This window comes from Bos mutus, chromosome 27 (assembly GCF_027580195.1).
Source record: "Bos mutus isolate GX-2022 chromosome 27, NWIPB_WYAK_1.1, whole genome shotgun sequence".
Taxonomy (NCBI): Eukaryota; Metazoa; Chordata; class Mammalia; order Artiodactyla; family Bovidae; genus Bos; species Bos mutus.
Window position 1 is genome coordinate 7,958,102 of NC_091643.1, and position 15,999 is coordinate 7,974,100.

The following is a 15,999-nucleotide window of genomic DNA, read 5'->3' on the forward strand; positions in this document are numbered from 1 at the left end:
TGGCATTCTGGAGAGTTAACCAACAGGCCTTGCTGAGGGCATCAGAAGGAGGAGGACCGTAGGATGATTTGCAGGGCTTGGACTTGAAACAGGAGGGTGGACGGCGGGGTCACGTGCTGAGATGATGAGGACAGATAACCTAAGCACAGACACAGGCTTAAATGCAAGTCAGTTTGTGGAGAAAAACAGTAAGGAAGTAACAGGTGTTTCTAGGCTGTGGTGTGTTCATTTGCTATCTGTGATCACGAAATCTAAAGACAAACTAGTTCCACTGCCTGATTCTTTTCCCCATCGATGTCCTGACCATCCTGATACAGACTCACTGGATAAACTGAGTTAATCTTAGGATGGGAGTCTGCCAAGGAATAAGACGGAAGCAGGGAAGGGACTTGTCAGTAATTTTGCACCTTCATGAGTAAGGAAAGATAGGAGACAGTTAACAGATAGCAGAAAGGAAAGCTTACATAAATGAGTAACCCTTCACCAACTATCCATATTATAGTGAAAAAGATTATTTATCTAAAATTCACTTAATAGCTGGTTTCCTGAACCAACATCATAGAGACTATACAATGGAAAATAAAGCTGATTATTAATTCTGAGTTAATTTTTCCTTTACTTGAAATTATTTTCAAGTACTGGAAAATTAAACTATCCTATAGTAATACTTCCAAGGAAAATGAAAAGAATGTCCTTACCTCATGATTGTAATCCAGGATTCCTTTCAAAATTTTCTTTAAGTTGCTTATCTGTTTAAAGAGAGAAAAAAACAACTGGGTAAAAGCCAACCACAGATGAAAACACACTTTAAGCTAAAAACTTTCTGAATCAACAATCATTCTTGTTAATCATAAAGTAAACATAAAAAATAAAATTCAACAGTACATTTGAATCACCATCATAAAAAAGGACTCTGAATGGTTTATTTGATCTAAGAGATTTATAAAGCAAATTAATTAAGCTTCCAATTATTAAATTAAATTTTCAATGTTCTGACCACATTGACAGAATCAGAAGGTAATTGCAGAAGACTTAACAGTAGGATCAAGGTATGTAGATTTTCTGCAGGGAAAGAAAAAAAATGTGGCATGCTTACTGAAGACTTGAGTTCAGTGCCGTTTTCCCCAGAAAAGCAGAGTTACATCTTATACAGAGGTTAAGTTCTAAAGTTAGAGAATTAAGCAAAAATTATAGTCAAAATTATCCTCACAAAGCAACCTACGAAAACAGGTTGTCACCTATGAAAGAATGTCTCAAAGCTCCTCCATGGTCAGAAAAACAGTGTGTTCATTTAGCTGAGACCAAGAAAATATTTAGGAGCCATTAGGTTAAAAAAAACTGTATCTTTAAATGTTTGTACAATGCTCAGCATTGCAAGACAACAGTGCTGTAAGGAGCATCTCAGTAACAAGACAGGCTGAGGGACTAGCAGCCACTCAACTCCGAGTGCAGGCTCCTGCTTTTGCGCCTGGGGGAAACCACAGGCACAGTCACCTGCGCTATTTCCTGCAGACTTGCATTTTCCCCCTTGTTTTCTGGACCCAACTCGTGTGGCTGGATCTGTGTCAGGGTGCACACACGGCAGGATGCCTTTGATTATCCACCTGGCTGCCCCTGGTGGATGCTCCTAGTGGAAGACATTCTAGGACAGAGGGCAGGAGCAGTGGGAGCCATGAAAGAAAAGATTCCACAGCAGTGGGGCTCAGGGTCATCGAAGCCATGCTTAGTTTTAAGGGAAGACAATTAACTGAAAACATCATCCTTAAAAAAAAAAACAACTCATAAATTAAACATGTTCGCATCCCTAAGAAAATTTGGAGTCATAGGAAATCTATACTTTCTTTGGTTCTATGGTGTTCATTTATCTTTTAACATTTTAACTTCGAAAAAGTCTTGAAGATCAATGCATTAGTTTAAAACGGTAGTTTATTCTCCACTGGAAAAACGACAAATCTTATTATTCATTCATCAACGGTAGCTTAAAATCAATGGCATCTTAAAATTTAAGAAATACAGCTGAAGAAATAGAACACAGGATATGATACAGAGAACAGGAATGCAAACCAGAGTGGCGCCTGTCAGTTCTGAACACGAAGGACGTGATAAACACTCCCCTTCTCTGGGTTACTGCCTGCCACCCTCCTGACACTGACGACTGTGTGGGTTTGTGTGTGTGTCTGTGTACAAACCGTGTACCCAGGAGTGGAGCACACAGCTCCTTTAGTAGCAAACGAGCTGATGAGCAGCCTGATTTCTATGTCGTAACACTGAAGAGCTACCTCTTTAACTGCCTATTCTTGAAAGGCTATTTCGAAATTAAAACAGTGTCATTAAACAGCATCCATTAACTTGAGTTTAGTGAAAAAGAGGAATTAGATTCTGTCAGACCCAATGTCTAGTCAATGAATAAATATTTTCCTCAAACATGTGCTTTACGGAAATATAAAACAAACCAAGCTTGGCCCGTCCTAAGTCCAGGGATTTCACAAGCTCACTCATCTGAATTTGAGTCACTACTAAGCTGTATCAAGGGCTTCCCTTGGCTCAGGGGTAAGGAACCCGCCTGCCAACGCAGGAGATGCAGGTTCGATCCCTGGGTCAGGAAGATTCCCTGGAGCAGGGCACGGCAACCCACTCCAGTATTCTTGCCTGGAGAATCCCATGGACAGAAGAGCCTGGTCGGGCTACAGTCCATGGGGCTGCAAAGAGTCGGACACGACTTTTAGCGAGTAAATAACAAACAACAACAAGCTGTGTCAAAAATAAATGATTCTAGAGTTCTCCACACCGCCAGTTATGACCACAGAATAATTCTGTGTAACAAGATTACAGAGATGGAGAGGGAGGCGGCAGCGGCCGAGGGCCCGGGTGACGTGGGTGGTGTGTGCGGATGCGGGGACACGCATGTGGACAGAGCCAGGCAGGGCCGCATACACTGCACAGTACATCCACATCAGTCCTTAGATTTCATAGAAACCGGGGGATCGGTACGTGGAAATTCTCTGTACTTTTCTTTTCCCAACCCGCTATATGAGTCTATAATCATTTCAAGACAGAAAGGTAAAAAAAAAAATTTACAGATGGGCTGCGATCTGTATTTTTAAAAAATAAAATAAAAACATTACTGCATAGAGCAAGGTTAGAAACTTATCTGACTACACATGCACAGACACTTGGGCGGGTGGGAGGCTTCACTGTGAACTGCATTTCTCACTGTGGGTTTCGCTCAAATATGCTTGAGAAGTACTGAAAACTAAGGTTATTAGAATGGAAATAAAAATAATTCATTCTCTGAGTGCTGTGGACACAGTTAGTAATGATCAATATTTCCTCATCTTTAATAACAACACTAGCAACTAACATGACTGTCCTAAGTACATTACATGCATTAACTCGTTTATTTCCGTGGGGTGGATCCTGTCACAACCCTCATTTTATAAATGGGAAACTCAGGCTCTGAAGGGCTGAAGACGTGACCGGGATCGTGAGCACTGGGCTGGGCTGTGGGCCTGGTCACTATGCTTCACTAGACAGCACTGTGGTGAGCAGTCTCAGCTGACCCCCATCTTTAGTTACTATTCACCAAATGCTATTTCAGACACATCAGACCAAAAGTCAGCAAGTGTCACAGTCGCCCAAGCAAAAGACATAAAAATAAAATACCTTTAGCCTCCAGTTATCTCCTACTTCAGTTTTGATTCTGTTTAACCAATTTTCATCAAAATACGCAGGATCTCTGCAAATAAGAAAAAGCTAGCATATTAAGATCATGTAGCTCTCAAGCTAAAACAAAACACACACATACACAAACACAAATGAAATTCATTTTGCATCATCACTTAATTGTTATGTAAAAATGTATTTGACACATATAAGTCACAAAATAATACATGACACTGAATGAAATTACAGTAAGTTTCTCTAAAATCAACCATTATCAGCTCGTTAAAAATATTTTTTAATCAAAAACAAGCTAAAAGGTGAAAAGTGATAAGATAAAGTTAAATATATTTTTAAAATTATACACTAATCTGGAATTAGCAGATACCATACTAATATCTAAAAGCAGTCAAAGTCAATGACAATTGTTTTAAAAAGGTCAATGAAATATATTAGGAAGAAGGTTAAAATAAGCTATTCAGTTAGTATTTCAATGCCTTTCATCCCCTACTACTTTGAAGGTCATCAACATTACTAAAATTTTAATGTGCTTAAATAGTATAAACAGAGACCTGTTTATATAATAGTAGGCATCAGACAAAATTGGATACTGTTTCTGTTTGCAGAAGCCCTAAATCTAAGATAACACTTGGATTCGGTGTGGACAAACAAACCGAAACAAGGATATAACCTGAATATACTTATGCTTATTTTTCTCAGGAAAACCTCCAAAACTCCTATAAATACTAGAAAGAAAGAAAGAAAAAAAAAAGCTTTTAGCCTGGCATGATATTCACCTTGAAGTTCTTGACAGAGATGCTTTAAGAAATTAAATTGTATTTGTTCAAGACCACAAGTTGAACACCTCTGACCTGCTCTAGCAAGTGCTGAGTTGAAAGATCTATTCACAACATAACTGTCTCCATTCACCCAAAAAATGTAACAGCAACCAGAAAAACATGTTAGGACAAAATCAACAGTCTCAATTTAAACTGTCACTCAAACTGATATGCACAATCAGTACTAAATTTCAAGTTATCTTTAAATGAAATAACATGCTATCTAGAGTTTCAAAATTTTATTATTAAAAAAGATGTACTTATTTAGGCACATGTATTTATGAAAAAAGTTACGAATAAGTTATCTCCATAGAAATCTACGATGATTATTCTTGAAGCCTGTACCAAAGTTAACATATTCACTTTTTTGTCTCTTTAATTTCTTTAATTGAGATATAATTCACAGACCATACAACTCACCTGTTTGAAGTAGATTTTAGTATATTCACATTACCACAATCTAATTTTAGAACTTCTCCATCATCCCCCAAAGAAATCCTTTATTCATTTACCCATCACTCCTATTTCTCTTTTTGGCCGCTAGGAATTACTAATCTGCTTTTTACCTTCATGAGTTTGCCGTTTTGTACGTTTCGTGAAATTATGCACTGTGTGGGTTTTTGTGTCTGCTTTCCTTCATTCGGCATGTTTTTTAAAGTTCATCCATGTTGCAGCATGTGTCATCCCTTCTTTCCTTTTTAAGGCTCAATAATATTCTGTTTATGGATACACTATACTTTGTTTATCTATTCATCAGCTGATATACATGCTTCATGTGTGTATGTGCCTAGCAACAGAATTGCTGGGTCCCCTAACAACCCTGTTTAACACGTGAAAGGTGACTAAACTGTTTCCCAAAGCAGCTGTACCGCTTTACATTCTCACCAGCAGCACACATCCGCTCCATTTTTTCCAGTCTTGCTGTTTGGTGCTATCCCTCTTTTTAGCTGTGTCTGTCAGCATGGATGTGAAGGACTGTTTCACTGTGGTTGTCATCTGCATCGTGGAGCATCTTTTCATGTGTTTATTGGCCATCTGTATATCCTCTTTGGACAAGTCTATTCAGAGTCTTTCCAATTTAACAACTGGGTTTTTTTTTTTTGAGTTGTTAGTTTTTGTTTTTGTTTTCAGTATTCAGGATAAAAGCCCCTTATCAGACATAAGATGTGTAAATACTGTCTTGCATTCTGTGAGTTATCTTTTTACAACTTCTTGATGGCACAGTTTATGGCACAATTGTTTTTAATCTTGATAAAGTTCAATTTCATCTATGTCTGCTTTTTGTACTATATCTAAGAAGGTTTTGCCTAATTCAAGGTCAGGAGGACTCACTCCTATGTCTTCTGTGATTTTCAACAGCCTTAGTTTTCAACGTGGGTGTGTTTTTGGTGGGTTATGACCCGGGTGCATAATGTAAGCAAAGGGTCTAGCTCCATTCTTCTGCATGTAGATATTCACACTCAACTATTTTTGTTCCAAGCTTAATGTAGCTTCTTTAGTCGAAACTAATTTGAGTAAAACTGCAAAAAGAAGGAAACTGAGGAAGACCGCTGAGGTACATGACAGTACAGAAAGGCAGTGGGGCCCCCTCGAGAACTAGACCAAGGACAGGAAGGCTGTTAGCAGTCTGGAAGGTGCTCGCCTGACTTTCCCCTTTGCTTCTGCCCATCTATACATTTTCTTTCTGAAGACCCGCTTTGTCCGTGTCTCCACACATGCTCCAAATCTTCACCATGCCAGTTCAAGGAGAGAGTTTTGAAGAGCAGCCCCCAGCCAATCCCAATTCTAAATTCACAGGAAACTGCAAACGATGAAGCCCGTCTGTTTCCATCCCCAGTCTGACTGTCACGGGACCAGAAGGCTGGAGCGGGACACACACTGGGCCGACAAGCCCCCAAAAAGAGGCCTCTTGGCTTAAAACCTCTTGCAACAATAGATTATGCAAAGAGAAAACGATAATGTAAGTGAATTCTACTAAAATATTAAAGAATTACCATGAAAATAATTCAGAAAATAAAAAATTTCATATTTTTAATACTTAAATCATTGAAAAAACCATAATCTAAAAATCATTATCACTGCCAGCCAAGTTAACAGTCTTTCCAAATAAGAAGGACTCACGAGCAGGGCAACTTGTGAGTCTGGTGCTAAGTGGGGGATGCTCACCCAAAGCCAAAGGCACACTAGACTTACTGGTTGAGTTGTGATTCAGGGTCACACAGCTAAGAGAGACTTTCACCTCAACAGGAAACCCCTTAACTTATAAAAAAGAACGCTTTACAATGTTTAAGAAACTATACACTCTGAGAACTCCAAGACTATGAAATACTTCATTTACAAATTTAGAGTAACACAAATCGAAGAACTTGGAAAAATCTGAATAAAACATTTCAAGCCAAGCACTATGATACAGGTTGTTTCTTCCTAAAAGGACCACCGCATCAGAACCCCAAAACGGCGCCTGAGCAGAGAAGGAAGGACAGCCCAGGCAGCTGTTACTACCCTGTACTCAGCGCCGGGAGCGTCCACGCCACGGAGCCCGGCACTCCGCGTTCACGGTGACCCTGCCAGGAAGGTTATCAGTGTCCCTGCGTGACACTGCGGAACGTCAGACTCAGGAGGCGAGTGACTGCCCCACGCTCACGCAGTTAAGCGGCACAGCTGATGGAACTGCCGTTTTTCTGACAACAGATGAGCAGTCCCGGCCACCACTGTCCGCCGAGCACCTTGGGTCTGACACACGGCAGTCCCCAGCACCGAACAACGTTTGGACAAAGTCAGCGCTTTTACTGAATAAGCTTCCCATCTGCCGCTTGGGTGGAAGACAACAGCAACAACAGGAGTCCACAGATCCAAACTACGACACATGTGAACTATCTGTGAAGCAGAACAGAACCACGGAGGCAGAGAGCGGACTGGGAGCGGGGCGGGAGGACGTGTGGGAGGGCTGGGGGGAGGTCGGGGTTGGCAGATGTAAACTGCTGGACAGAGAATGGATACACAACGAGGTCCTACTGTACAGCCCAGGGGACTGTATTCAACATCCTGGGAGAAATCATAATGGAAAAGAGTATTTTTTTTAAAAAGAACGTGTATGTAAAACTGAATCACTTGGCTGCACAGCAGTAATTAACACCGTAAATCAGCCACACTTCAATTAAAAAAAAAAAGGAACAGTGGTCCCCAGCCGGCTTCCATTTAAAGTGACTTTTTGTAGTCAAGAACTTTGACTCAATGTGCCGGCATCTAGCCATAACTCTGTTTCTCTACGTTGTTGACAATTTCCAGTGTTTTCTTAAAAACCCTAATTAAGGTTCTCAGGCTAGGATCAAACAACATAAAGGCAATCTTCTCCAAAATCGTAACAGATTATAGTTCTGCATAGATATGTAACCAACAAGGGATAATCTTACTGGGAGTGTTCCTCATGAGTAAGGGACTATCTTTAGCTTCTTACTACGTCCTGACTCTGCTAAGAAAACAACACAAACCAACCACAAAACATACAAAGCCATTTCCTTGACTTTTCCAGTAACACAACTACTTGGCTATAGCTTCTTTGTCACGGCTTAAGCTAAAGGAAAAGCCCATTAATTTTAATCCTTCATGTAATTCCACGAATACACTGTCTTCCTGTAGTCAACTGCCTCCACAGAAACCAAAACATTAAATTTTATTTCTACTGCTGCAATTATTAAAGTACCATAATATCCTTCCTGAATCCCCCAAATGAAGAGGAGGTCTGAAACAAACACCGCAGTTTGATTTAATTTCTTAATAAGGCATTAAAACCACCGGAGTACAGCTCCTTTACAGCGCTGGGTCAGTTTCTACTATAAACAAAGCGCATCAGCTACATTATACAAATATCCTTAATATGGCATTTTTAGTAGCAAACTTCACTATTTTTTTAAATAGATATGTTGATTCTTAGGTCTATTTTCCCATGATCTTTTCATTACCTAAAATGATCATTTTGGTCCTCTGCCATTAAATGGATATTGAAGAGTTAGCTATGATATTTATATTTTACATCCTTAATGACAACAAAAACAAAGTGAACTATGCTCTAGCCCCGGCTGTGTCCGAATGAGCAACACAGGCTCCGAAGGGACAGGCTCTATCTAAACCAAGGCAGGCGATCCGGTCCCACAGGCCCAAAGAGCCCTTCCACCACTGTCCACAGCTTGACCGTCATTTCATCTCTTTCTTTTCCCTTGTTCTTGGTCTCTGAAATATAAAACCTGACGGCACTGAGAGGCACCTCTTACAACTTCTGATCTGGCTCTTTCAATCAATATGTGGTTGTGATAGAACAAGAAATAGGTTTGGTCTTCGTCTCTGGTTCCTGAGGCTAAACTCCTAAAACCCTGTGAGTTTCCTGAGCGATGGGGTGTCTTTTACAATTCATCATGAGCTGTTTCTAGCCATACTAGAGCTAATGCTAAGGGGGTGACTCACTGTGGGACCCCTAGACAGCTTTAGGACCATGGCTGGTCCCAGAGGAATGTACAGCCCCACCCCCAACCTCCAGGAAGGGATGGAGATAAAGTTCAAACTTCCCTGAGGCTAATGACTTCACTTAGGGCTCTGTAGTGAAACCCCCAAATAAACTCCGTACAACAGAGTTCAGGAGCCTCAGGGTGGGTGAGCACAGCCCTGTGCTGGGAGGGCAGTGCGCCAGGGGCACGGAGCTCTACCCTGCCCTCAACCCCACGCTCCCCTGGACAACTCTTTCATTTGGTTCCTGAGTTGGATCTTTTACAATAAAACTGTTACTGTAAGCACAGGGCTTTCCTGAGTTTTGTGCCATTCTCACAAATATCAAACGCGAGGGGGTTCATAGGAACTCCAGCATTTGCAGTTGGCTGGGCAGGAGTGTGGGTGCCCCAGGACCCCCGCCCATATCCACGTGGCGTCTGCGGTGGGGGCGGTCCCATGGGACTGGGCCTTAAGGCTAAGCCTGCCCTAAGTGTCAGAATCAAAGGACTTCGACCTCAACTTGTGGGGCCTGAGTCTCCTCGGGATATTGGCGTCAGGGAAACTTGATAGAGAATGACATAAGAGCGGGGAACTCTTCTTGGAGATAAAGGATAAAAAAAGATAAAAGTTGCTTTCTTTTCATTTCAAAGTCAACATTTGTAATTCCATATTCATTCACTCAGCTAACGTTTACAGAACACCTACTGCAGAGCCGGACAAGTGGGTCCAGAAGGTGAGGGCGGCAGCAAGTTAAACAGGTGGTCGGGGGGTGGGGGGGTACATGGGGAGACGGACGGCTATCGGGGTGCCTGGCGGCTGGTGAGGAGGAGTGGCATTTGGAGGTCTGACTGATAAACACTGGGGGCAGCGGGCCAGGCCGTGCCAAAGCCCTGGGGCAGGGGACGCGTGAGGATGAGCCTGGAGCCAGTGTGGCAAAGAACACAGGAAAGTGAGGTCAGGATGGAGCCAAGTGTGCAGGTCACGTGGGCTCTCATGTGTCACTGTGGGCCCTCGGTTTTCACCCCGAGTGACCTGGGGCGCCAGGGCCGGCCTGAAGCTGGACACCTGACCAAGAAACCCTCTGGCTGCTGCACGCACGTCAGTCTGCAGACAGGCAACTGCAGAGACACCGATGCTAGCCTGGAAATTAACACGATCAGGGCGGCTAGACCAATACAGCAGCAGTAAAGCGAGTAATTTTCATCATAAACCTTTTTTAGTCCTAAAAACTCCACAATACACCTCTGGTAAGTGAGGCACTTACCTTCACCTCACCCACCACGGTTCTGATGCTACACCTCACATAACAAAGAAACGCCCCCAGAATACCATCTGATATTCAGTCTACATTCACATCTCCTCCATTATATCCTTGAGGTGTCTTTGTTCAAACAAAACCCAAGCGTCATGCACTGTACTTGCTTTGTTTTTGAAGCTGTGGTAAGAACACTTAACGTGAGCTCTGCCCTCTCAAGAGACATTCAAGGATGGGGTTCAGTCGTTAGCCCCGGTGCAGCGCAGCACGGCAGGCCTAGAGCTTGTGCATCGCGTGGAACGGGAACTCTGTACTTGCAGAATAGCAACTCCCCGTTTCCCCAAATCCCAGTCCCTGGCAGACACCGCTCCACGAGTCTGACCACCTCAGACACCTCCCGGACGTCACGGATGGAGTCTGGCCTCCTGGCAGCCGGTCGGCTACCACCTTACACGACGTCCTTGGGGGTGTCCACGTTGCTGGCCAAGGTAGGTCTTCCAAGAAGAGCCATCCGACGTGTTCGGTCAGTGTCTGTCTGTCTGGGCCCTCTGATCTAGAACTGTTCACTCCTTTCTTGCTGAACAGACCGAGTCAATTGTCCCGCGGAACAGTCCACTTTCTGGATTTGTCTGGCCCTTTCCTTGTGAGTTATTTTCACCTCTTCCTCTGTAGCTCTCTATAACCTGGAAGTCAGATCTAAAGGCTAGATTTAGCAATAGTTTAAAAATGTAGCCATCAGTATCTGCTATGGGTTGGATGCAGGATGTGGAGAAATCGGAGAGGGAGGTTTTAAGGTCTGAGCAGCTCAAGGCCAGCAATGCCAACCACTGAAACTAGAGGACATCCGACTGAGTGGGTCTGGGTAGAAGGCAGGGCTTAGCTTTAGACGTGATGACTCTGAGATGCCTTTCAGATCCGACTGGAGATGCTGAACCTAAATCAAGTCCAGCTGCCAGAGGAGAGATTCACGCTGGAGATAAAATCTGAGCATCTCGGGATACGGATGATATTCCAGGCCGTGAAATGAATCATCAAGAGGTGAAGCAAACCAAAGAGAAGGGAAGAGGGGTGAGGCCTGAGTCTAAGGCTCTGCACCCCAAGGAGGGAACACAGGAGAGGGAGACCAGCCCAGGAAATGCAGACCACCCAGCGAGACAGGAGAGCAATCCTGCCGGCCACAGCACCCTGGAAGCCAAATGTGAGCGAGTGTCAGAAGGAAGAAGCAGTAAGCAGATGAGCATCTGTCCCTGGAGCACTCTCATCGGTCCCGGCGAGGACTGAGAGATCCTTGGAGTATTCCTGCCGGTCCAGGAGAGGACGGAGAACGGCATCAGCAGCACGCAGGTAACTGATGTCCTGAACAAGAGCGGCTCCAACACGATGGTGGGGACACTCTGCCGGAAGTGGATGTGAGAGAGGTTGTTGGAGGTGGTCCGGGACAGACGCTCCGCCGGGAGGACTGGCGTGCTGGTGGACAGGAGCAGGGTCCTGCGAAGTCTGTTTAAAGACACAGAAGCCTGCTGGTGGACATGACCCCGCAGAGCAGGGGAGAGAAGCAGAGGGCCCACAGGGGTGGGCGTGACTAGAAGCAGAGGGCCCACAGGGGTGGGCGTGACTGCGGGCCCCAGCCCAGCCCGCAGGCAGCAACGGGCAGCGAGGCGTCCACACGAATGCTGGCAGCAGTGGGGTGGTGGGGGACGGAGTCGGGGATGCCAGGGAGACTTTCCTGTGTGTGTCTCAATGTTCTCAGAAGTACGATGGCCCCTACCTTGGAAGGTGATCAGAGGAGAGAGGGGATGCGGGGCTGGGGGTCTGCAGACGGGACAACGGAGGCAGCCCCCCAGAAGGAGACGGCAGGGCTGGGGCGGCACTGATACCGGATGACCAAAGGTTCCCGCCGGGAAACGCAGGATAACGCATCCCAGCATGTCGGTATTTTTACCAGCCAGGCTCAGCTGCATCACAGACCTAAATAGAAGCACTGAAACAGTAAAACTTCTAGAGGAAAACACAGGAGAGAATCTTAGTGACCCTGGGTCTGGTAAAGGTTTCTTAATACAGTTTAAAAAACAAAACAGGTGAACTAAAAAAAATTATTATTAAATAATAATTATTTAATAATAAAAAGTTCAAAAACATTTGCTCTGCAAAGACACTACCAATAAAGTTAAAAGGGAAGCCTCACGCTGGGAGAAAATATTTTAAAACCTACATCTGAGAGCGAACATGTATTTAGAATTAAGAACTATAAATTCAAGAAGACAGACAATTCAATTAAAAAAATAGGCAAAAGGGGCTTCCCTGCTGGCTCAGTGGTAAAGAATCCACCTGCCAATGCAGGAGACATGGGTTTGATCCCTGGGCCAGGAAGACCCCACATGCCGCGGAGCAACTAAGCCCATGAGCCACAACTAGTGAGTCTGTGCCCTAGAGCCCGGGAGACGTGATTCCTGAGCCCAGGGGCTGCAGCGACGGAAGCCGGCACGCCTCAGAGCCCGTGCCCAGCAACAAGGAAGCCACCACAGAGAGAAGCCCACGCACCGCAGTGAAGAGCAGCCCCTGCGCTCCGCAGCGAGAGAACTGCCTGCGCGGCAACAGAGACCCAGCACAGCCAATAAATAAATAAAAGCATCAAAAAAAAGGCAGACGGGAGAGGGGACAGAGAAAAGGGAACCCTCCCACACTGCTGGTGGGAATGTAAACTGGAGCGGCCACTGTGGCGAGGAGTATGGAGGTTCCTTAAAAAACTAAAAAACTACCATATGATCCTGCAATCCCATTCCTGGGTATGTATCTGGGGAAAAAAAAACTCTAACTGGAAAAGATACACACAGCCCAATGTTCACAGCAGCACAATTTATAATAACCAAGACATGGAAGCAACCTACATGTCCATCAACAGAGGAATGGATAAAGAAGATGTGGTACGTATATACAATGCAATATTACTCAGCCATAAAAAAGAAGAAAATAATACCATCTGTAGCAACATGGATACAACTAGAGATTATCATACCAAGTGAAGGAAGTCAAAGAGAAAGACAAATACCGTATGATATCACTTATACGTGGGATCTAAAATACGGCACAAACGAACCTGTCCGTAAACAGAAGTGGACACAGACACACAAAACAAACCTACGTTTACCAACGGGGAAGAGGGTAGACAACAGATACATTAGGAGTTTGGGGTTAGCAGATATAAATTACCATATGTAAAATAAAGTCCTACTGTGTGGCACAGGGACCTGTATATAATAAACTATAATAAACTCTGATAGAAAAGAATATTTTAAATATATGTGTATAACTGAATCACCCTGCTGTACACCAAAAGCTAACACAGCTTTGTGAATCAATTATATTCAGTTTTAAAAAATTTTAAAAAAGACTACCACAAACTGTTCACCAAAGGAGATATAGACATGTATATACACACACACACGAAAAGACGCCCAACGTCACTAGTCATCGTATTGAGAGAAATACAAACAAACCCCACAGTGATGCACCCCTAGACAGCCACTAGAATGGCTATAATGAAAAACACCGGCTTCAGCAAGTGTTGCTGAGGCCGTGGGGCAACCAGAAGACTCACACACTGCTTGTGGAAATGTGCGTGGTGCACTCACTTCAGAAACAAATTGGCAGCTTCTTGAACATTAAACATACAACCAGTCATTTCACCCTTACATGGAATTTTGCCCAAGAGAAATCGAAGTGTATGTCCATACAAAGATGGGGACACCAATGCTCACAGCATTTGTTATCGACTGTGATGCTAACAGAGCCTCACTCTATCTGTAACAGCCCGGACTACAGTAGCCCAAGAGTGGAGGGACGGATTAGTGTGCCTGTACAATGGAACACGCATGCACTCCAGTAATACGGGCAACAATACGGATGAACCTCTGATAGTGTTGCACTAAAGGAAGCCACCACCTCTCCCTCTAAAGGCAAAACATACTATGAGCCTATTTACATAACTCTCTATAAAATGCAAATTAACTGACAAAAAGCAAATCCATGGTTGCCCTGGGGATGTGGAAGGGTGGGGTGGGGGGTGCTGGAAGGAGGGGCTGAGGAAAATCTTTTGAAGTAATTGATATGCTCATTATCTTGACAGTTTCCTGGGCATCTCCACCAGTTAAAAAAAAAAACAAAACCCATCAAATTCTACTCTACAAATGTGCAATTCAATGCACGTCACTTTGATTTCAACAAAGCTATTTAAAAAAGGAGGGGTAAACCCTCAAAAGAAATGAACTGGCGAGCCAGGAAGAGACAAGGAGGAATCGTAAATGCGCATTATTAAGTGAAAGAAGTCAGTCTATATCCTGTGTGACCGGAAAAGGCCAAACAGTGGAGACAATAAAAAGATCCGTGACTGGGGGGTGGGGGGTGACTAGGCAGAGCTCTGGGATTTTCAGGGCAGATGCTATTCTCTGCGCTGTAATGAAATTCGAGTGTACGACACGGAGTGAACGCTGTCGTAAACTGGGGGCTGGGTGATGACGATGCTTCCACGAAGGCTCAGCAATGGTAACAAACGTCCCGCGCTGTGGGGACTCTGACAGCGGGGGAGGGTCTGTGTGGGGTGTGGCACGGAGCAGGTGGCGACTCACCAGACCGCTGGCTCAGTTTTTAAAAGCTTCTCTTATTGTAGTAAAATATACGTATGATTTATCATTCAGACCATTAAGTACGTTCACACTGTAGTCCCACCATCACCACCATCCACCTCCAGGACTTTCTCATCGTCTCATACTGAAACTTTTTTCCACTCAGTTTTGCTGTGAAACTAAAATTGCTCCAAAAAACAAAGTCTACTGATTAAAAACAAAAAACAGGGAGAGGTGAACCTACATGGGCAAACAGCAAGAGAGAACGCAGCAACAAGATGCTGGAAGCAGAAAAGCAGATGAGCCGAAAATGACTTAAAAGAGGAGAGAGAAAAATAAGTTGTACTAACAATAAGGATACTATGAATATATTTGATAAAATTTCTACTAAAACAACAGAAAAGATCCAGTTTTTTACTGCTCGGCTCAAACAAATGAAGAGACCTGCCCTTTCTCTGGGCATCCACATTTCGCAGGCGTTCCTGGGGTTGTCCTGGTCCCTCTGCTGGAAGATGTTCTGACCAGCAGCTGAACATCGAAGGTCTTCAAGGCTTCATGTACACATGTGTTCTTCTTACTCCATGTTCTTCCCTGAGCTATGTAATAATCCACGCTCACGGCTTCCATTGAGAGACACCCAAATGGACATCTTCCTCTCGGACTCTTCTGAATGCGAGCTCTGCAGAGTTGCCTGCTAACTTTGAAACTTTCACAACTTTCTCTGCAGCGCTTATTATATTAGCAAGTTTGTTTCCACAGTTATTTAAAAATCCGCTTCTCTGCAGGTTATGAACTCTCTGAACGCAGTTACCCTGCGGTCTGTGCCTCCCCCTTGTGTCACCAGCGCTGGACACAGAGTAGCTGTTCAGGAAATATCAAACTGACAGAGGAGGAAGCTTCTGTGAAGCTGTATGATGCAATTATTTAAAACAGATAATACAGAACAACATGGATGAGTCATGAAGACGTTATGTTGAAATAATCAGACACAAAAGGGTATCAACTGTAAGATTTCAATTGTAATAAGGATGGTGTGGAACTCAGAATCATGGCTATCTTGGAGACAAGGGGTATTGATTACGGAAGGGCACGCGGGGAACCATCAGGGAGCCTGAAACGTTATACAGTTCTACCGGGTGGT

General features: G+C 43.9%; 1 protein-coding gene across 1 annotated transcript in view; it reads right to left on the reverse strand.

The window, feature by feature from the left end:
• HOOK3 (hook microtubule tethering protein 3) overlaps positions 1–15,999 on the reverse strand; it is an 88,423-nt gene that overhangs the window by 62,023 nt on the left and 10,401 nt on the right. The window contains exons 3-4 of the mRNA XM_070364369.1: positions 3,664–3,736; positions 699–749 (exon numbers count right to left, since the gene is read on the reverse strand). Coding sequence (XP_070220470.1) covers positions 699–749; positions 3,664–3,736 — 124 coding nt within the window. The remainder of the gene's footprint in view (positions 1–698; positions 750–3,663; positions 3,737–15,999) is intronic.